This window comes from Rhipicephalus sanguineus, chromosome 3, assembly GCF_013339695.2.
Source record: "Rhipicephalus sanguineus isolate Rsan-2018 chromosome 3, BIME_Rsan_1.4, whole genome shotgun sequence".
Classification (NCBI taxonomy): domain Eukaryota; kingdom Metazoa; phylum Arthropoda; class Arachnida; order Ixodida; family Ixodidae; genus Rhipicephalus; species Rhipicephalus sanguineus.
Genome location: NC_051178.1, coordinates 103,967,567 through 103,989,031, shown reverse-complemented (window position 1 = coordinate 103,989,031; position 21,465 = coordinate 103,967,567). Strand labels below are relative to the sequence as shown.

At 47.4% G+C, this 21,465-nt stretch overlaps 1 protein-coding gene across 2 annotated transcripts; it reads left to right on the top strand.

The window, feature by feature from the left end:
• Positions 1-12,405: 12,405 nt before the first annotated feature.
• On the top strand, positions 12,406-21,210 carry LOC119385055 (uncharacterized). Of its 2 annotated transcripts, none has more exons than XM_037652616.2 (3): positions 12,406-12,486; positions 14,660-15,003; positions 21,015-21,210. In XM_037652616.2, the coding sequence occupies exons 2-3, from the start codon at positions 14,665-14,667 to the stop codon at positions 21,144-21,146; spliced, it is 471 nt and encodes a 156-aa protein (XP_037508544.1). In that variant the 5' UTR covers positions 12,406-12,486; positions 14,660-14,664; the 3' UTR covers positions 21,147-21,210. The 2 variants fall into 2 exon arrangements, with proteins under 2 accessions (XP_037508544.1, XP_037508543.1); XM_037652615.2 differs by having other exon boundaries at positions 21,012-21,210.
• The last annotated feature ends 255 nt before the right edge of the window (positions 21,211-21,465 follow it).

The window sequence follows — 21,465 nt, the reverse complement described above, 5'->3', positions numbered from 1 at the left end:
CATATGTTCGGTTACCATTCGGTACTTCGAATACTTCAGATTGTGTTGTCCCACTCCTTTGACAATATTGTCCTGGTAATTACGGTGCAATAAGCAACAGGCGGGCTAACAGCAGAACAGCTTCGATAGAGCATAACGCCCTTTTCATAATGGTCTCGTCTGCCCGAATCCTCCACCGCGCGCACCTGAAGCCGAAAGACACTCTAGCCCCACGGCGCACAGAAATGCACTGGATCTACGCTACAGCTCATTACTGCCCCTTTCCAAAAGCATCGGCTCGATGCCTTCGAAATTTCGTAGGCGAGAGAGGCGGATCAGCGTGAGTAATATGCTTCATCCTGATCACATGGATCTGTTGTGGTGTGCGACGGGAACATCGCGTCGTGGTCTTTTGAATAACTTGGCAGTTGATGTCGTCGATGTGTTGGAGAAACCGGCGCTGATATTCGCAGCTTCAGAATTCGTGCTTTTCGTTCCAAATCTTACTTATGAATCTCTCCTGGTAGGCCCTGCAGGGCGGTCAGTGAGCAGCAGCGAATTCAGCGTCGCTTTACTTAAGTGGCCATCTAAGCCTGCTTAAGTGGCGTCGATTACGGTTGTTTCGCGTCCTCGAAAATATGTTGTTCGTATCTCTAAAATCTATGCCCCTCTTGCTTTAATACCTATCGCGACTTATTCGTCCACGAGGACCGCTTAATTATGGATAAATTAGCGCACGATTTTTTTCTGTTCCAAGTTCACCTTTTGCCCGTCACGGTTACGATGATAAAGACTGTTTCACGTCCTCTAGAATTTGCTGTATACATCTCCAGATCTTTGACCTTGTTCTCTCTAAATCTATCGCTTCCTTATTTCCAAAGCAAGCCACTCGAAGTTATCGAAATGGTTGCGACGTTACTTAAAATCTCCGTGTCTCATTGAATCCTATAATGGCTGAGCTGCGGTTGTTACGTTAAAGTGCTGGTTATATCGCGGGAAGATTAACGCATAATCTATGGTAGCGGTTCAGACAAGCTTTTATTAAGCAATTACTAAATAGTTTGTTACGATACTAAGAAGCGTTCGACTCAAATTAGGCTTATTTGTTTGCTTACACGCGGTACTTCGTACAAGGGGCCTTCACCGTGACCAGAAGTGAAGGCCATCAAGCCGCTTTAATTTTTTTTGCCTGAAAGTGTGCTAACAGACCGTATTTATCATTTACTGCCTTCCAATTAGGGCCGAATTATTTCTCTGAAATTATATTTATTTGTACCTCCAGCTCCCTATGGTCATCTACTTTCTAAAAGTACTTGTACCAACTCGTTTAGGGTGGTCACGAAACGTCGGCGCAAACTAGCGTTGTTCTCAACCAGGCAAATGTCAGCATAAAGTGCAACATTAATATTAGAATCTTGCCGCGGAAGAAACTAGAGTCTCGTAGGACGCACGCCGTCCATTTTGTTTGACGAGTGCTCCGTATAGTGTAGTTGAGTTGCACGCAGACAACAAAGTACAGCTCACGAAAGCACTGGTCTATTAAAACTGCAGACACGCACGTTTGGGTGAACGTCTCCTTCTCTCTTTATTTTAGTGCTCTTGTAAACAAAGCAGCAACTTACTAAACAAGAAAATCACATTGCTAGAAAAGAAGACACGTCCGAAATATGCACCGCCTGCAGACAGCCATACAAAAGAAACCAAAGAGAGAGAGAGAGAGATAATAAAACGAGAGAAAGGCAGGGAGGTTAACCAGAATTGTAGCATCCGGTTTGCTACCCTACACTAAGGGGAGGGGGAAAGGGAAAGAAAGATGGAAAGGACAGCGGAGAGAAGAGCAGGCGCGCGATGAAAAAAAAAGATATAAACAAAAGGAAGCTGTAGAGCGGGAGTACTAAAGCCTATTCAATAGGCCACTGGCACGCAAAAAGTTCAGTAAGGCCTTAAATGATTTTCGCTGTGCAGACAGTTAGAAACCAAAGAGAAGGCACCTGCACATATGGTTCTCCAGTCCATATTCTATGGGCTATCTGCTCCAGCGTTTCTCTGCCCGTCTTAGGGACATAACAAGCGTTGTAATCACTGATGGTGCGAGGTTTTTTGCGCTGTTTTCAGACAATATTTTTCATGCGTTCAAACATGCACCTGCCAAAGCACATGTGGAATTGCGTGTTTCCAAGTGTCTTCTTAATTACAAGAAATGCCGATGAATACAGATTTTCTAATGAAGTAATCGCGCTTCGTTGTCGAAAGCACCCACCGTGGTGGCTCAGAGACTTTGTTGTTTAGCTGTTGAACGCGAGGAGGCGGGTTTTATACCCGGCCGTGGCGGATGAACTTGCATCAAGGTGAAATGTGAAAACATCAATTTAGATTAAGGTGCATGTTAAGGACCCCCAAGTGATCAAAATTCATCATGAATAGAAAAAATCGTACCTCATTAGAGCGTACTCCACTATCGTATGGTGGTACGTGAAACCCCAGAATGAAATACTTGTCGGTAGTGCTCTGTCTTATTAAGAAAACGGCGCGACAAAAAAAAACAAGGAAAAGACTGTTACCATACATTCGTGTAGTAACAGTCTTTTCGTTTTGTTTTGTTTCTGTCGGGGGGGGGGGGGGGATTGCTTCAGGACCTAGACAAAGTTTTTTGTTATCTACCGTTTTCTTAATTCATCCGTGCCGACTAGCCCAAATGTCAGCCCTACTTAAGTATATAGTGGTCTGGTTACAGTCGTCGAAACTTTCCCCACATACAAACGCACGCGTTAACCCTGCACCAGAACGCTCCAACTGCGCTTCAGGCTCATCGTTTCTGACTCTGCAACTTAGTTTCGATCAGTCGACGTTTCGAGATTCGTCCGATAGCGAGCGGAATATTTACGCAACAAGTGGACTCGATTACATGTCGGTCAAGAACAGTGGGGAGAGGAGGTATAGAGTTCGGTGAAAACCACCGGCGTACGTGCCCCTTTCACGGCTTTATATTTACGCTAACGATCCGTTCGCAATCCTTCGGCACGCTCGCCGCTAGGCTCTGACACCAATCCGGCTGCGTTCACACCAGCGCTAATATCCCGGGGACGGCAGCATGGACCGAACAAAATAAAAAGCCAAAGAAAACGAGGAGAAAAAAAAGCACGTGGTGCTAAAGAAAGCTCGCGCACATGCAGCTGACCACTGCTCCGACCCGCATACCCGTCCTATATTTTATGCCGACCGTAGCCGGTCAGCAGATATCGAGACGAGCGGATCTCAGGAGTATTGAAAAGCATGCGTCGATTGGTTCGTTTCTATATCGGTTGCTTTTTCCTCCTTCGTTTTCGGCTGTTTTTGGGGCTTCACGCGAGAGATGTGAAAATCGGACGCGGAGTGCAGTCCATCCCGGTCGCTTTCAGTGAATGGAGCCGAAATCGCGCGCGCATAGATTCGGCGGTGCCGCCTCTGCGATATCCTGTTCGCGATGCCCATGGATGCCGCCGAGAAAACCCTCATCTTTGCGAGACACGAAAAAAGCTGTGCCGAGTGAGAGAGAGAGAGAAGGAGAGGTGTGTGTTTCCCCGGCGACCTACCTATCTAGTCGCACACCTGCCCAGCCTCAGCCGTCCTTCGCCACGGTGGTGTGAAAATCTTCTTGAGCAGGATGCTAAACGATCGGCGCCCGAAACGGGAACGACCAGGCACGCGTTGGTCTCTTTGAGTTGCTCCGCAGCATGCTCCTTTTCTTGCCTGTTTTTTTTTCTTGTCTGTAGAAAAACCATACACCGGTGTACATACCCACCACGCGCCCGATGCGTCGCGGAGCTGCTGCTGACGCCACAGCAGCAATCGTGACGCCATTTCGGGGGGTGTTGCGCCCGCTCCAAATGCGCGGGGAACGTTAAGAGAAGATTCTCGGGCAAACGCGAGCAGAGTGCTCGCGCGCGACAGAGCACAACGCTGCGCGCTTTCAGTCTTTCATGCACCGTCGCCGTAGTAGCTAGCTCTACTGCCCAGACGACGACTGCCAGGGTCGTCTCCTCCTTCTTGCCTGAGAAAATTTGCGAGTTGGGAACCCCTGCCTCGCCTGTCGCTTCCTTTCTCTTGCTTTATTTCGCTAAACGCGTCGTCGAATCGCAGCTCAACCAGGGCTATGCACATTACGTGCGCATCTGCGTATGTGTGTGTGTGCGTCTGTGTGTCTGTGCTTAGACCGTCGCGACGTCTTGCAAAAGAGAGAGAGGAGGAGGTTGAGGTAACGAGGTAACACTCGTAGTCCTTGCGGGGCCATTACACGTTTTCGGGCAGCCCTCTTTACTAGCCCGCTTTTCTTTTGCCGCGCCGCAGAAGTGGAGTGAGAAGCAGGATGTTTCGATGTGCGTACGGGCGTAGAGTTTTCTCTCCCACGAGTTCCCTTGCGTACTTTTGCGCGCTTATACTTTTTCTTTGGGTTTCGGTTACGTGGCGCTCGATGCACCACCACACCCCTTTCGAGGATGCGCGCGAGTTTTTCCCCATTTTGCATCTCGCCTCTCCTGAGTGAGTGTCCGCGAAACTAGATCTCTCCGGCTCGTTGTGCTGATTCTCGGCGAGTGATACGCTCGCCGGCTGCGCCGCTGTTTCGTACGCATCGTCGAAGCCGCCAGCCACACCGATGGACGGAGCTTTGCTTTCTTTTTTTTTTTATTGCCTTCGTTGTCGTTTTGCGGAGGGTACCTGCCGAACGCGGATTGTACGAGTATATGTTCACTTTAAATAGGAGCAGTGACCTCACCGCGTTGCGTTTCACGCGGCCGTTGCAATCGACGGGTGGCGAGGAAGATCTCGACGAACTTGCTGGGTTTTGCGAAACCTTGCGTAATTGAGGTCTCGTAATCAAACTTTTCGTCACGGGGCCGAAGAGTGCCTGGAGCATCGTCTTGTTTCGAGCCGTGCTGAACCAAAATAGCGAACTGTTTTTTTTTTATTAATTCGTTCATGCACTGATCATAGTTTACAGCAAGTAGTCTTATGAGTAAGGCATAAATTAATGAAGCACTACACATGGCTGACATTTTTTTTTTTAATTCTACGTAGAACCAGTACTCAGCACTCATTTATGTCAAATGCAGCCCGCTTACTAGCTTCTCGTTAAAAAATAAAAAGACAGAAAAACAAATAAGAAAAAAAGCTACGATGCTTGAAATGCTCGCTCATACTAGCGGAAAAAAAAAGACTGCGCGGCTGATTAAGCGTTGTTTTTATTTTTTCTTTATGTTTAAATAGCTTGCGCGAGCTCACACAAGATAGATCAAATTAGAGATCACTGGGAGTGACCTTCGTCCGGTATAAAATAGGCTGAAAATGATGATTAGGATTATGACGATGATTTCAATAGCTGCTATGATTTTCTGGTAAGGTTATCTCTCTTCTGAAACATTACTGCGTGTGAAAGGTAACTTTTCGCGCAGTATACCATTGCAAACGAGTCCACGTAACGCCGTGACCCAAAACCTGTTTGATGTAATATCCGTGCGCGGGCGCAGTTATATAGCTCTTCCTCTGCGTGTTTTTCTTTTTCTTTTTTTCACTTTTCATCCCTTTGTCCAGTTCACCGGACCGGACGTGCACTTGGTTAAGCCGTTTGACTTTCTCTTCTTCACTCTCTCATTTTATGTCTTCCTCGGTGGTTGCATTGTTACTTCCGATAAAGAAAACTTAAACAGGGCGTTCTGGAACATTCTGCTGCCGCTCAGAGGCGTTTCGCAACTAGTTTCGCAATTTATTTGCCATAGTCATATGAACGTTCCGCGCTCGCTAATTCAAGCAAAATTTTCGAGGGCAACAGTGAGACGATGCGGTGACACTGACAATAGGTCGGCAACAGTATATCTTACAAAGCCCGCTGCAATGCTTCCTTGAGAGCAAGAGACAAAAGGGAAAGACCGAGTGGGCTCTGGTTTGCAACGCTGCAAGAGCGAAAGGGAAGAAGGCATCTAAAGGAAAAGGGGGACAAGCAGAATAGTGAAAATAGATTGTAATGGCTGCAGAAAATATTGGGAGCGGCATGCATCGCTGAGACAGCCTTTCCCTTACAGATTCTTAGATGGCGTTGACCATAGATGCCCGGGCCATGGTGGCATGGTGAAGTGGGTCATCTGAATGCACCCATGAGTGCACCGGCATGACATCCGTAATGACACCGAAGATGTTGGCTTCAGTGCCTTTTAGCGAGGCATCAGCAGTCACCTTTTCCTCTGAAAACGGTGCTCCGTCACTTCTCCTCGGCACACAGCACTTGATTATCCTTTCAGCGACCCTAACAACCACACAAAGCGGGTGCGCGACTCTTTAATCAGAGCCGCAGGTGTTACTGGTGAACCTGCGAGGCCTTAACAGACGAGAGGAAACATGCTTGCACCGCATCAGATTAAACGTCGCCTACACTAACTACTTCAAGAGCAAAATCAAGCTGTCGGACTCGCCATTGTGCGTTCAGTGCAACGTCCCAGAAGGACCTGAAACATGTTCTGTGTGAATGCTGGCGATACGCGTCAGAGAGACGATCTCTGAAGGCGACCTTGCACCTTCAACGGGACTGAAGAGCCTGGCTAACATCTCCAGCTTTTCATTAAAACGTTGCTGCCTCTCTCTCTCTGCCGGCATAGACATGTGCGCGTTCTCTGCAAAGGCGGCGATAGGTGGGCAGGTTGGTACTGATCTTATGGAAAAATAACGTTGTTTTGGTTGTTCTTTAAGATTACTGTCAACGTATGCAACAATTCTAGCCTCTTACAGCCTGTTCTTCTTTTTTTTTTTTTTGCCCAAATAATAGCACTCAAACTTACCATTTCACCACCCCACGCGAGTTTGTAGACAGCGTTCAAGAAACTAAAGTAGGGATTCTAGCACAAGACAACGTCTTATGTTTGCACGAGTTCTTTTCTATTTAAAAAAAAAACTCGAACTTCGCAGGTCAACCGGCCTGTCATGTTATAAGTCCGCAAAAACATTCAATATTACTTAAATGGTGGTTTCAATTTATTCGCCTGAAGCGATACATCCGTTAAAGTATTCACCTTTCTTGGAAGTACCATGCGCAGTGCGTTTTCTTCTTAAGCCAGAAATAGCGAAACGTTTACCACACATGACGTCCGTATTAGGAATTTCTCAATTCTGAGCATTTCGTTTGGATTCATTTCAGATTCTGTACTTTGGGAAATCAGGACAACAAGCTAGACGAAGTTAAGAAACGCGCGTTTATAAAGATCCGCAAATATTCTTTGAATTAAGCCCCCCTGTGTTCAGCGACCTGCTATGATGGTCTTCTAAACACACATCAAAATTTCTGATAAAGACTGTACGGCCAGTCCTATCACATGCGCTAGAATGAATGCGCGTTGGCAGGACATGAAGTACATTAGAGCAGACTAACATGGTTTTCATGACAGCTGTCACATCGCGTGCGTCACAGTCTGATCGTGGAACTGCGAAGAGAATCCGCGACAATCCAGGATGTGTCTCAGTGATTTTGTTGTATCAATATTGTCCCGTGTTGGTGATGGTGAAGAAGGCGGCAGTCACTCTGGTAGAGACGAAACTCATTATTAGGCGAACCTGTCACCGCCAGCAGTCACCGGCCGTCGGTAATCTCATGGTCGTCGGAACACGTCGTCTTTTATAGATGAGTTATCGAAAATTCCAGCGTTATCACTGTAACTCGCGTTAGCTCCAGAATAAACTAGAGTACTGGCTTAATAGAACTTTTTGTTGGGCTAGTTGGTACATGCTTACTGAAAAACCAAAAAGACGCGTACCATCAAGGAAAAAAGTAAGGACAGGACAGAAAGGGCGTCACTCGCAACGTCACTCGCAATGGAATAAAGTTAGTTGCGAGTGACGCCCTTTCTGTCCTGTCCTTACTTTTTTCCTTGATGGTACGCGTCTTTTTGGTTTTTCAGTAGAGTACTGGCGTCTTGCGCGCAATTTTATCGGAACAGACTGAAACTATTGCGTAGTTTCCTGAAACGTTAAGGCGCGACCTGCGCCGAGTGGTATCAATTTTTGGGGTGGGAGACGAATCCATAGAGCGGCAAACGCACTCATGAGTCGACCCACTCAGACTCACTCAGATCGAGCCGTCAGTTTGAGTCTGAGTGACTCTGGCTGAGTAATGTTTTGGTGAGTTTTAGTCCGAGTGAGTCCGTTTGAGAAAAATTATAGTGAGTCTGAGCCCGAGTTAGTCCGGTTGAGAAACATTATAGTGAGTCTGAGTCCGAGTGAGTCTGGTTGAGGAAAATACTGGTTTGTCTGAGTCCGAGTGAGCCCTAAGGGCAAAATAAATTTCATGAGTGAGTCTGAGTGAGCTCCACATTTTTTGCCGACCTATGGGCCGATCACATCAAAATAAAGAAATACACGCGCATGGCAATATCGTCAAGTTGACGAGGCGTTCCACCGATTTGGATTTACAAGTTCGTAGAGTAGTGTCCACACCCTGCCCACTAACTTCTGAGACACGTGGACCGTGTATGACAGACCCGATCGTATAGCCGCATACAGAGCAGCAAAGAAACTCAATTCACGGTTTCTCGCCGCTGCCGAATTTCACTCGCTCCAGTTGCTGTAATACATCGTGCGACGGGCGCTGCACGAACGTGTCGTCACTGTGTCACGTTCACAGCGTCGGCTCCGAAACGGGGTCAAGAGCGAAGCTCGAACAATGGTCACGGAGCCGAACTTTCGCGTCGAGAGCGGCGGCCGCGCGCGCGCGAGTTCGCTGCTCCGCCGCAGAAAGCACGCGCCGGTATGCGCGTGAACCAGCCCGCCTCTTTCACTGCACTTTGTAACGTCTCACTATGGCTTTGGCCGGCCTTGCACCGGAGATCTCACTGCGGCCGCGTTTTTTCTGCTCTCTGTCCGCAAAATTCTATACATTGAGCGCTGACGGATCAACGGCATTGGTAAGGCCATTGAAAAGCATCCACTATAGATTTCTCTCTCAACGTTCCTGGATGTCGGTGCCGAAAATAAAAGATGCACAGACTGTACTGAAGTTGAACCTTTGCTTTAGTTACAGCTGCTCGATTTCACACATGTGCCCCCAAAGACGCACTCACAAGGACACACACATACATTTGACGCATAGGCGCGCGTGGAACGCACTATGATTAAATCGATTTACAGAGAGAGAGAAAGATAGGAGACGGCAGTGGAGCAAGGGGTTAACCAGAAGAAAAATAGATTGTGTCAGCCGCGTGTCTCGGCAAAAAAATCGGAGCTCACTCAGACTCACTCAAGAAATATATTTTGCTCTGAGGGCTCACTCAGACTCAGACTCACCAAAATTTTCCTCAACCGGACTCTCTCGGACTCACTAAACTTTTTCTCAACCGGACTCACTAGGACTCACACTTACCCATATATTACTCAGCCGGACTCACTCAGACTCAGACTCACTGCTTGACGTGAGCCTGAGTGAGTCGAATCATGAGTCCGTTAGCTTTTTAGATCCTGGTGTCAATGCTCTTTAAGGCCAATATCGCTCATAATCGGGGCTCTACGATACGCCTTTCGGTCTTTCACCTTCAAATACGGGTTATAAATGGCTTCAATCCAGTAAGGAAATCCCTATGAAATAGGTGACTAAACTCGAGATATTTTTATCAAGAACTTCTCAGAGTTGGCGAATGGGGGTCATGCATCCCCTCCCTCGTACCCTAACTCACGCTTCTGATGAAAAAATATTGTGGTGGCGCATGAACGCTAATGCACTCAGATATGTATGAATGGACTTGATTTAAACGTAATCCGATATAAGGCTGATAGTATCGTTGAAGATGAGTAGATAGGACCATAGGTCGGCAATTAAAGGTGGAGCTCACTCAGACTCACTCAAGAAATATATTTTACGCTTCAGGCTCACTCGGACTCAGACTCAGCAATATTTTCCTCGACCTGACTCACTCTGACTGAGACTCACTAAAATTTTCCTCAACTGGACTCACCCGGACTCAAACTCACCGAAATAATATTCACCCGGACTCACTCAGGCTCAGACTCACGGCCCGGTCTGAGTCTGAGTGAGTCAACTGATGAGTGAGTTTGCCGACTTATGGTCAGCCGATTGCTTCTTCTCTTTTCTATTTTGTTCCTACTTTCGCATTGGGGCCACCCATGACTGTACAAGGTTTGTGCTTTTCTCAATGCTAATTCTTCATCCTCATAAAATTGCTCTGCTTTCTCATCATCGTGGCTGGATGGTGGAGCGTACCCTTCGATTACTTGCAGTTTATGTCACCTGTACAATTTTAACACGGCGCCCGCTGCCCTTTCATTGATGCCGTGACACTCCCCAACGTTTCACACAGCTAATCTCAAATCGAGTTCTTATAAGAGTAACTTTGGCACTCCCCAGCCCAAAACTCACAAGTAACGTTAAACGTTGAAGCAATTTTTCCTTGAATCCTTAGACCCAATGGTATTGGTGCAATAAACATAGCACCACATTTCAAGAAGTGAAGTCTGGTCGAAGATGAACAGTCCATCTTCACTTTGCTGCGTGTCTCTGTTTTCGCATAGTTCATACAAGATAATATGCGCTCAACATTAGCATGAGAAACTGGCACGCAGAGTCTGCATAGACGGCGTGCAACGTCACCAGTGTGCTAGCCGCGTGTTTGCCTGCAAGAGTGCAACTTTGTCCCTCCGTCTTTACAGCTGCGATATGGTCTCTAGAATACTGCCGCGCCAGGTATTGAGGCACCTCGATCCGCACCAACCTGCTACTCGCATGAGAATTTGCACGCGAATCGGGCGACATGAAAGAAAAACTTACAAACAATGGATTGTCCTTATGCTTCTTTGCTATTGTATCTGCAAATAATTAAAAAAAGAAATACTATTAAGTGCGCCAATATAGAAGTCCAAAGTGGCGAGAGAGCAGCCTGAAATTGTTGTCGCAAGACGATGTCCTAATGTAGCCAATTTGGCGCAAAGCAGCCACTAACGGCAATTCTGGAAACGCGTGTGCAACGCAAAAATGTGCTTTTGCACATAGCAGCCGTGACTCTTGCTTCCGGCGCTGGCATGAGAGTCTTGTAAAAAAGCTCCCGTCGATGACATCGGTATGGTTGTCCATGTATGTTCTCCAATACATTTTTAATGGTACGAATTTTTTTTCTTCTCTATGATCCTGCTATCTCTCCTGTGAACACTGGGCGTTCATAAATGTATTCCGGCGCTACTTGAAGAGGTGAGCTTTCACTGCACAAACAATTGCTTGCTAAGCGAGCTTATTCGCCATTCCTTTTGTGTTCCGTGTATTGATAAAATAACATGGTCGCATACAATCTGATGGTTAAGGCCTCAGTTACCTATAGATACACTCGTGCAGAACTAAGCCTCCGTCACGGTGTGCTGAACACAACATGCGTTGTTTCCCGGCTATTGCTTCCTACGTTTCCTTTTTCTCCTTATTATCTCAGATATTCTCAGACAACTTTCCATGTAGTAGAGCGGAACTAATGCTGGCGCTCAGAATCATTATGCATGAGACGCGTAATGCGAGCATAAAGAGACATTCAGGTCTCGACGCTTCCGGGCCCAATCGGGTGTTCACCTGCACTGAGCAAAGCATCTCCTCTCCGCCGCAGCCGCCGACAACCTTCTCAGAACCGCGCCCGACCACGCCGCGCAACTTCGCCGAGCGCATCTGCTCAAATCACCGCTGTGGGCTTCTTCGTCAAACAAAAACAGAAAAAAACAAAGAACCACTCGGGTTCGACCCCTCCTCCTTCTGCAAGCCCTCTCAGCCATGTCTCACACAGAGAAGGAACGGCGACCTTTAACGCCGAGTACACCCTCCCTGCCAGCACCCCCTCCCAGTTCGGGCACCGTTAGTTTCTGGGTTTCGCCGGGGCGCCGCACCGCTTCTGCTACCAGTGCCTCTTCTTTTCGAGGTTGAAAGTTCAAGGCCGTTTGCTTATGTAAGACAGGTCGCTCCCAGAATGGCGCGCACGCGGGAGGGGGGGGGGGGGGCTCCAGCTTCTTCCAGGCACGCACTCACGCACACGCATAAAAGCACGTCCTCCGACGCCGCATCGCATTAGGTAGGCTTTTGTTTTTTCTCTATAACTGGAGGAGGGGGGGGATCGCTAAGCAGGCGCCCCCATCCGTCGTCCTCTCCACGTGCATCCACTTCGAGTCTCGGCAGCTACTCCGCGAGGAAAAGAGAAGGAGGAGGAGGATGAAGGGAAGAGAAAGAGAGGATAGGTGGAGAGCGCGAGGCCGCTTAAAAGGCCACTGCGCCCGATACGAGACCTTCCAAATCTGACCGACATCCCTCTGTAACGGGACGAGACAGTTTTGCGACGACACACGTCCTGCAGAGACCTCCCGCTCCTTTGGGAGACCGCACGATTTAGCCGAGTGATCAGAGGAGAACGCCAGCGACCCCTGTAACGACAGGACCTCGAAGGTGTCACCGGTGCGCAAGAGGATAAACTTCAGGAACGCCGAAGGATTCGTTGAGATTTGCGAATAGTTCAGGTAAGAGATAACCGCTTGCCTAATTGCTAACTGAGGCAGATCACTTACAAGGCCGATACGGATCCATGGTTGACGAATGAATTTTGTATTGTTTTATAGTGGCTAAACAACTACCTAATTGAAGTTCATTTAGCTGGGAGACGGTGGTATAATATTTTGTAGTATTACACAACTCTAATTAAATCTATCGATATGTTATTGAGACGTGTGCCCTGGATATAGAATGCTCAACGAGGTGACCTAGTTCGTCGACTACACAAGAACATGTCGATGCGTCGCTCTTGTGCCTTACGTTTCCCTCCGAGCTTCTCACATTTGTGCAACCAGTATAAGCTACAATGCTTGTGTAAACTTCTCAGTTCATTATATAGCTCGCTTTAAAGTTTCCCTACTACTGGCTTGCGGTTTTTCGAGACAGTGACACACAATGAAAGTCATCCTCAAGAAGAGACTAAAACGTTAAGCTAAGACGACCTCACGCACTTAAACTGGGCCTTAGCAGTTTCGTTCGTAGTCTCAGTTTCTTAGAAAGACTATTCATCATAAGCTCGAGGGAAAAGCCACCACCAAACGGGAACAGCATTCACGAATTAAAAGAGTCGGGAGCATGGCGACTCCGGCTTACAACTGCAAAAAACGTTATCCAAGTAGTCCGTAGTGCGTCAAGTCTGTGTTAACGTACGCGTCGTGCTTCCTTAATGTTTCCGGTCAGCTTTGCATATCGTAAATGGAGTTGCGACAAAAGCGACCCCCCTGGCTATGAGGAAGTGACCTTTCCAACGTAATACGCTTAATTCCGTAACATGCCGTAATAAACGCGACATTCGTATTTCCCTGTAGATTTGTTACGCTTGCGCGATTCGGACTTTTGTATGTTCTGTGCGCTTCTTGTTATGACGCACAAAAAAATGAACTCACTGATACCACCACCTAAAGAAAGCGCCCTGCGCGTTAACTTTCTCGGGACTAATGTGCAGCGATCTCAAAAGATTATGCCAGAACGCACTCGTATGCTCGTCTTGCAAGTTATCAAGGTCAAGTGGCTGCCCCCTTTCCCACGTCCATTCTGCATGGACCTATGACTTACCTAACTAACATGGGGTAGCGCATATGACAACGACATATGTTTTTACATCCCTTGTTCCCCGAAAAATATAATTTACCCTGCACAGAACGTATTTATTCGTGGTTTGGCTATGAAGGAGTCCATCTTCAAAAGGCCGCAATCTCTTTAAGAGATGCGCTATATGTTCTTCAAAACGTTTAAAACGATGTATAAGCAGATCCGTCATGCAAGCGTTCCTAAAAAAACAAGAAGAAGAAGAAAGAAAGGAGGGCTGTCAACGTATTATTTCTTAAATCCATTACATGCGCCCCACAAAATGTTATACGGATACACAATAATCGAAGGCATCTATATGCATGCCGGAAGATACTTGAAGTTCCATTGAAATACAAGCGAAGGGCACTAAGGTAAGCCCGGGTACGCCTGAGTACTCGCGTCTTCTCCACAATGGTTCCCACGTGTTTTTGTTTTTTTTAATGCCGTGGCTGAGACACTAGTGACAAATGTGATACCAGTGTAATCGTACATTCATGTTCTAATTCCGATTCTATGCAAATCGAAATGCAGTCCTCGTCAGTACATCGTTGATTATTTTGTTCCTCGCACTTTCTTCCGTGCATTCAATGTCGCCAACGGGAACATTCGTGGCAAATTCCTGCGGCGGCTTTTCTTTTCTCCACCTTCTTTTCTTTCAGGACAACACAACAAGAACGTTCTTGGTTGCTCAAAGAAGGCCGCTACTCTTTATGTCCAAAGTTAGCAGTAACTCGATTTTTCTTCTATAACACATGACGCGGGTAGTTCTCAGAAACATCAAGCTTCTGTACAGCGTTTTTTAACACTTTACACCCGAATTCATGCATTTCAAGATACAGTTAAAGCATCTCTCAATCGCCTACCGCAGCAACCAGAGGATCAGAGTACTTGGGACATTTTCTTTAGAATACTTTCTTATTGTCAATCTTCCTTAATTTGGTGCCTTGATCCTCAGCTGTGAATCAATGTGCAGCTGGTCCTTATGAAGCCGGAATTCGCACCATTCTTAAAGTTCTTCGTCTTTTTTTTTTTTCGCATGGTGTTTGACCTTGTTTCGTGTCACCCATCCAGGCAACATGAAGACCCAGACGCTCCTATGCCTGTGCGGCCTGTCGCTGGTGCCTCTGCTGCTAAGCATCGAGGCGCGCAGCTTAGCCTCGATTAAAGAGAAGAGCGACAACTTGGTGACAGCTCGCACGGGCATGCTGTCCCGCTTCGAGCCGCTCATCTCGAACATGGTGGTGCCTTTCCTGGTGGCCACCGGCGTCGTCAGCCTGGTGCGCATGGTGCCCTCGGTGGTCTCGCAGATACCCAACGTGTTCGGCTTCGCCAAGCGGCACGGCTACACCGAGCTGCCCCGAGAGGTGCTCGAGATAATGCAGATGCTCGACGGAGCGAACATCAAGTACGACGTGGTAAGTGTCTTCATATGATTGAGCTGCACATTCGGGTTCGTTATCTATGGCGAATGATCAAGACAAATAGCGCTGCTAGAAGTCTGCCTAGCTGATTAGCTACGGTCACTGGAAAGCCCAGCACGGTATCAGGGCTGCCGTGACACGGTTCAGCACGGGCCCTTAGCGAGCTAACCAAAATGATCCAAGCGCCAACTGTTGAAATCAGAGGTGTTGTACAAATCCCGATCGGCTTAGTAGTTCCATTACACTTGTACCATCTCCCTCCTTTGAGGGCATTCTACCTCTGTGACTAAGTTCAGCTGTTTATTCTAACCTGCTGTTGCACCTTTACATAACGGAACATTCGCAATCTTCTGTTGGAAATAGGAAGCAGGTTTGGCGATTAAGGACTATAGCTCCCTCAAAGTCCGTAAGTCATGCCAGTACTGATAAGATTACATAAAGCAGACCTGTGCCGCGTATCTTAGTGAAAATGAGAATGAATAAGCTTTATTTAAGGTTAGTCCGACAATTTCCTTCGGGCGGGGAGGGGAGAAGAGGGGATTAACCCCTGTCCCGTCCCACCCTCTGTCGATCTTACTGAAGAACATTTAGTTGTGTTGGTATTCTTCTACGTGGGCCACAAATCATTCTTGGTTTCTCTTTTATGGTTGGTAGTAAACCATCAAGTGCTAGGCGGAAAACAGCTGTACTCTCTCACCCTGAAATCATATTGGAAAAGGGGCGCAAGTGTGAGCGATAATGTCGTTTTCGCAGCCAATTACATAATTTCCTTCTTCGTCTAACACACCTGAAATATTGATGCGACAAAGTGATACCTTGAGCTATGGCTCAGCGGCAGCCATTTATGACCAAAAAATGAGTTTAAATGGTCGATGCGCAGTAACAACCCTAACCGTCTCCTCCTATGCTAAAGAGGTTCTCCTTTCTGGTCGATCATTGGCGGTAAGTAATTCCGAGCGCGTGGTCTTTGACAGCGACAGTCTGAAGGGTTCGCGCCACCCACGTTTTTTTAACCCCCCCCCCCTGGCTTCTCGCAGCCCAGTATAAGTCACCGACCAATCTTTTCATAAATGGCACAATCATTCCTTTAGGTCTAAGTACGATAAAACATTCCAAATAATTCATGTGTCACTTGACCTATTTCATTGATCTATAATGGTTTATCAGTCTTTCTCACGCTCCTAAACCTCCCACGACACGTTATCTTCAGAGATAACTGCTAACGCTCTTACCGTTATAAGGTATCAATGTATCACACGTACTTGCAAGATAACAATTCGGTAACTGGCCGTCTCGACAGATGCGCCGAAGAGATCGATCGACAGCTTATGACCGGCAGCTAACTTGTATATCGTTACCGTGACGCATCTAAATATAAAGCAGCAAGCCCGTGCTCATAACGCTAGCAAAGTTTCGAGTCCAGCTGCCACTGTCAACGACGTGGGAAAACTTCGCGCCAATCGGTGACCCAGCTTTCGCGGGATGTTACCTATTGGGGTAAACGGGTTACGGAAAGTCGCCCAAGCGTGACTTGGGCGTCCGAGTCGCTCCAAAGCTTCTTCGCGAGCATCGAGCCATTCTCTACGCTAATGACTCGTCGTCCTCAAGTGGCCTCTGCCCCACTGCGTGTGCTTCCACGCCCACCACCGCGATCCTCGAAGCGTGTTCTTCAGAGTGGTCCGACATTTTTGGATACGAATGTAGCTGCCGACTTCCCAATATGGTGGCTTGGCACTTTTGGAATGGGGCAGATCGCTGAGAGTCACGGGCGGAGCCAGGAATTTGTTTTTGGGGTGAGTGGTGAAGGGGGTACTCCGATAACTCGTTATTATGTTCGTGCGTGTGTTTGCATGGGTTTCCTGCCACGGGGGTCTAGTGGTTATGGTGCTCGACTGCTGACTCGAAGGTCGCGGGATCGAATTACGGCCGCGGGCGGCCGCATTTTCGATGGAGGCGAAGATGCTTGAGGCCCGTGTACTTAGATTTAGGTGCAAGTTAAAGAACCCCAGGTGGTCAAAATTTCCAGAGCCCTCCACTACGGCTCATAATAATATCGTGGTTTTGGAACGTTAAACCCCAACAGTTATTATTGTGTTTGCATGGGTTGCATGGGGGGCGTATATACATACATCACGTACATGCTTACAAAATATAAAAATTTCGGAGAGGTTTATACACTCCGCCCACCTCTGTCATCGCCAATGCCCGTAGGACTTCGAAGGCCAATTAAAACCGATTTGTTTTTAAACATGGTGCGTTTACGTAGATTAGTGCATCCTCCGTGAAGGAAATGGACAATTTTCGCATATTTACCGCAACGTCTTGTTCCTAAGCTTAACAGGCAATTTGATCGGGCTAGGTGGTACGGATTCATAATGGTATTTAGCGCAAGTTTTCTACAAGGACTCAAGATATACATCGACATGCACAAGATCCCGAGTGACAGCATTGGCTGCCAGAGTGAAACTGCAATTTAGCAGGTGTAAGCACACCGCCTGTTTCACTTACGAGAAAGGAAGTTAGTTACCCAGATAGTGTGTAGGTTTGGAATGGGTGAGTGGTGTATTTATTTATTTATTTATTTATTTATTTATTTATTTATTTATTTATTTATTTATTTTTTATGCGCTTTCGGCTGTCGTAAAGTTTCAGTTCAAGTAAGTGCTTGTAGCTTGTCGTTTTGTATCTTGTGTCTTCGTGGGAAATTCGCGCTACCTACCGTTACTACCGCTATGTTCCTAAGTTACCTGTTGATAAACATCTGGGAAATATAAAGCGACGAAGAAACTCTGTATTGGTGATTATGCTGATGCTGACGAGAATCGGTCAGGCAATTGTACCACACTGACAGTGCATAGCGAGTGTTCTTCAATTAAGCATTTGAAATCTGTGAATTTTTAAAGAGAGAGTTTAAATGTACAAATCTCTATCGTGGTAACATGTGAATTCTTCGGCCAAGTGTTGGAATGGCGCGAACATTGGACATGGTGGCGCACTCGGTTTCTATTTCTTTTTAACATGAAAGTGTTTTATGCCGGGGGTCCACCAAGTACATCCGTCACGGATATGACGTTGATAAAATGGACGCCAGCGGGTGAGAAAGAAAAAAACCAAGAGAAAGATCCCCCACTGGGAATCGAACCCACGACCTTGCGGCCGCGACGGCAAGCGCCCGAAGCCCTACCGACTAACCTAACTTGGCAGCTGCGGAATACGGCGCGAACGCGCCTTATATCTTTCACACATTCTCTCTTTCGCATGGTGCTCTCTGTTGGCGGTGTAGGTAGGCGGGGCAGAGCGGGGCGGTGCCGCCGTCTATGAGAGGTGAAAATAGGTAATGCTTCACGATCGACACTTACTAGCGCTTACTCCGAGATTGCGCGCAATGTCGGAGGTCATGGTTAAAGCGTCTCGATACCAGCGAAGTACACTTGCCGCGCTGGCGTCGCCGAGGCACCCTTGAAGTAGTTACGTCGTTACGTTCTTTGCCTTTTGCTTCGTGTTAGCGTGCGTCGGCTCATCGGAGTAGTGCAGCTTCCACATGCACTAACGGGATTTCTCCGCCGCCGACTGCACGGACTAACAAAACTGCTGCAATACGCGTTGCAGAAAGGACGCGATTTCGACGGGCGAATGTCGTGCCTTGGTGGAGCGAGACCAGCGCCTGCGAGACAGAGGCCAGCGGGACGCACGCGTTTGCGGCTCAGGTTACGAACCCCTACCTCCCGTGTTGCTGAAGCGCAGTGTGTGGTAGTGTATACATGAGCGCAGGCGTCGGTCACCCATTGCTAGAAAGCCCACACTGTGTCGTTTCTCTCCTTAATTGACGACGCTTTGAAGAAGTGCATACCGGGTACCAGTGTTGATTATGAGCTTGTTGATATCATCCTTACGCGGGATTCACGATTCGCTGTGTCCAAATATATGTTCACAACGTCAGCTACCACAACGGTTTAATCATGATCACGGGCGTTAGTCGTCGCGATAGACATGCCGTCGACATGGCTGCATCCACGTCAAAACGGTGCTGTAGCTGCCAAACACGAATATACATTGTACAAGCTCTCATATATCACTACACAATAAGCGCTACTTCTGGGAAAACATGTTTCACTTTCGTGTTATACCGATTCCTATGACGGAGGGATCTGCCATGTTCTTTTTTTCATTTTTTAAGATGAGTGATATGCCCAATAACTAAAAACCTTTCAATGGCATTCATGTAAGTGTCATGCTGCCTACTGTTTCGTAATATGATATCTCGTTGGACTTCGCATGCAAATAACTTTTGCGGTCATTCCAAGCTTCATACTACAGGATCTAGCACAGAGTGAGAGAAACTAAGTTCGCTCCGCAAAACCGGAATACAGACTTCGTCGTTTGCATGTTCCGACGTTGTATATTTCCTTCTCGAATGCTAGTTATCTCTTGACAAGACTAGAAAATAACAGTACAAACGTCGCGGTAAAACGTGCATGGTTTGCTCAGCAGCTCATTTTTGCGCACTGCCCTTCTGTTAGACCTGATTTGCGCTCCTGCTCACAAAGGCGCTACCTCCCCCGCCCCTTACACATCATGCTTGTCGCTTTTTGGCCCCTGAGAACGAAAAAAAATCTGAAGTTACTCCACAAGAAACGTTAATGTGCAAGCTGTCCCCACACTTGCCTTTCTGAAAGAGATAAGTGCTGTCGAAAATATAGCGACTATAAGCTTCAGTGCATTGTGAGAACTTTGCCCCATCAAGCGTCGCAAGGCGTGACGGCACCGGCCACGGCCATATCGCCAGCGAAACTGTCATCTCACGGAAAGTGGATGTCACGCACGCAATCCGAGACATTTGTCTGCAGTTTAATCGTGTTGTCGTTCATAATAGCTGCTTGAAGTTGACTGACTGCTTTCTCCAACAGTATACCCAAAACCATAGCTGGGTGGAACATGCTCTAACATACAGCTGTAGCTTATATGAGCTCAATTGGGAATACGGTCCCTGTTCTCTGTTGTCTAATTATTGCTGCTTTTATCGTTGTTGATATTGTCAAAACATTACAGATATATTAGCACCAGGTTTCCTTATTCAAAGAACAATATAATACATTACCATCGCCTAAGTTACTTAAGCTTCACCCTTTCTACGCGAGCGATGAAGTCTATGGGCCACACCACATGCTGTATCCAAGCAAGCACTTAGCTGCATATCTACGCTTAAAGTGGCCCTGCAACACTTTTTGAGCATGGCCAGGAAATGCTGCCGGTGAGTAGTCGAGGCTCCTGCGAGCATGTGAGCCGAACCTTATAGCGTAGCACGCGGTAGGGCATTTACAATTAAAATGCAAAGCATAAGCTAGAAATCGCTCGCTCTTCCCTCGACAAATTATGCCATATACCCAAATCAACAGCGTCACATACCCAAAAGACACGGCCATTGGCTAATTCGAACATCGTGAGCTGCATAGTTACCGCGGCCGCCGCGGTGTGCCGCCACGAGCCGCGGCGCGGGTAAGGAAGCCGCGCGCAACGTCTATACGTTGGCCGCGCGCTCGTTCGAAGAAAACAAAAAAAGAAAGTACACCCTTTGATTCCCCTCCCCTCTCTTGCGTAGCTTTCAGCGCGCTCGCTGAGACGAAAGGAGAGAGAAAGCTCTCAGAGAGTGGGACAAACTTCTGTAACTCCGCTCGTACTTGTCGGACTCTAAAAATTTTTTGAGGCAGTCAGTTCGTGAGGCATTCTATGACTACACGAAAAAGTGCTGCACGGCCCTTTTAAGGAGGCGAGCGCAGCTCGAGCTTCAAACCCATGTCTCTCGGTCTGCGTCCTCCACAGTTAAGATAAGGAAAGCGACAGCTCTCATTGCTTGCACAACTCGAAAAAGAAAATAATATATGATGCGTGAGATATTTGTGTTTTTCAATCGATCTTTCTCAGTGTTGCCCCAAAAGCGATATCAGCACGATAATTTTCGAACGTTGATTCACATTCTGATTACTCTTTTTCTTTTCGTCCAGCAGCAGCAGCAGCCTCAGCAGCACGTGTACCACACCACCAACCAGCGGTACCCGATGTACCACCAGCAGCAGATCTACAAGGCCGCCGCAGCAGCCGCCTCCGGCAGCTCCAAGCCTCAGAGCCAGCAGGGCTGATCGAGCACTTCACCGTCAAACGGGACCTGGAAAGGGAACGGGTAGCGATAGCACCTGTAGAGAGGTTGCGATCAGCGAGAAGGCGGCTCTGAGGGAAAGAAGAAAAATGACAAAGGCAGGAGGAAGAAAATGTAGGAGCATCAGGATGCATATAGGGGCATTTTTGAGTCACGTAACTCTAGCTTTAACAGCACGAGCGACGATGCGCGTGGTAATGTAGCATGTGCGATGCTCGGAATGGGGGTCTTGGTTAGCTTTCCTCTATATTCGCAATTTCGGCTGGCCGAAAACAGCTTTTTCTCATGTGGCGCGAGCGATC

What these genes read in the sequence shown, in the direction of transcription:
- LOC119385055 (XM_037652615.2), top strand. Translation starts at nt 14,665, where the DNA reads ATGAAGACCCAGACGCTCCTATGCCTGTGCGGCCTGTCGCTGGTGCCT. An exon ending in CGAACATCAAGTACGACGTG is followed by an intron (nt 15,004 to 21,011) that starts GTAAGTGTCTTC and finishes CTTTTCGTCCAG; the next exon opens with CAGCAGCAGCAGCCTCAGCA.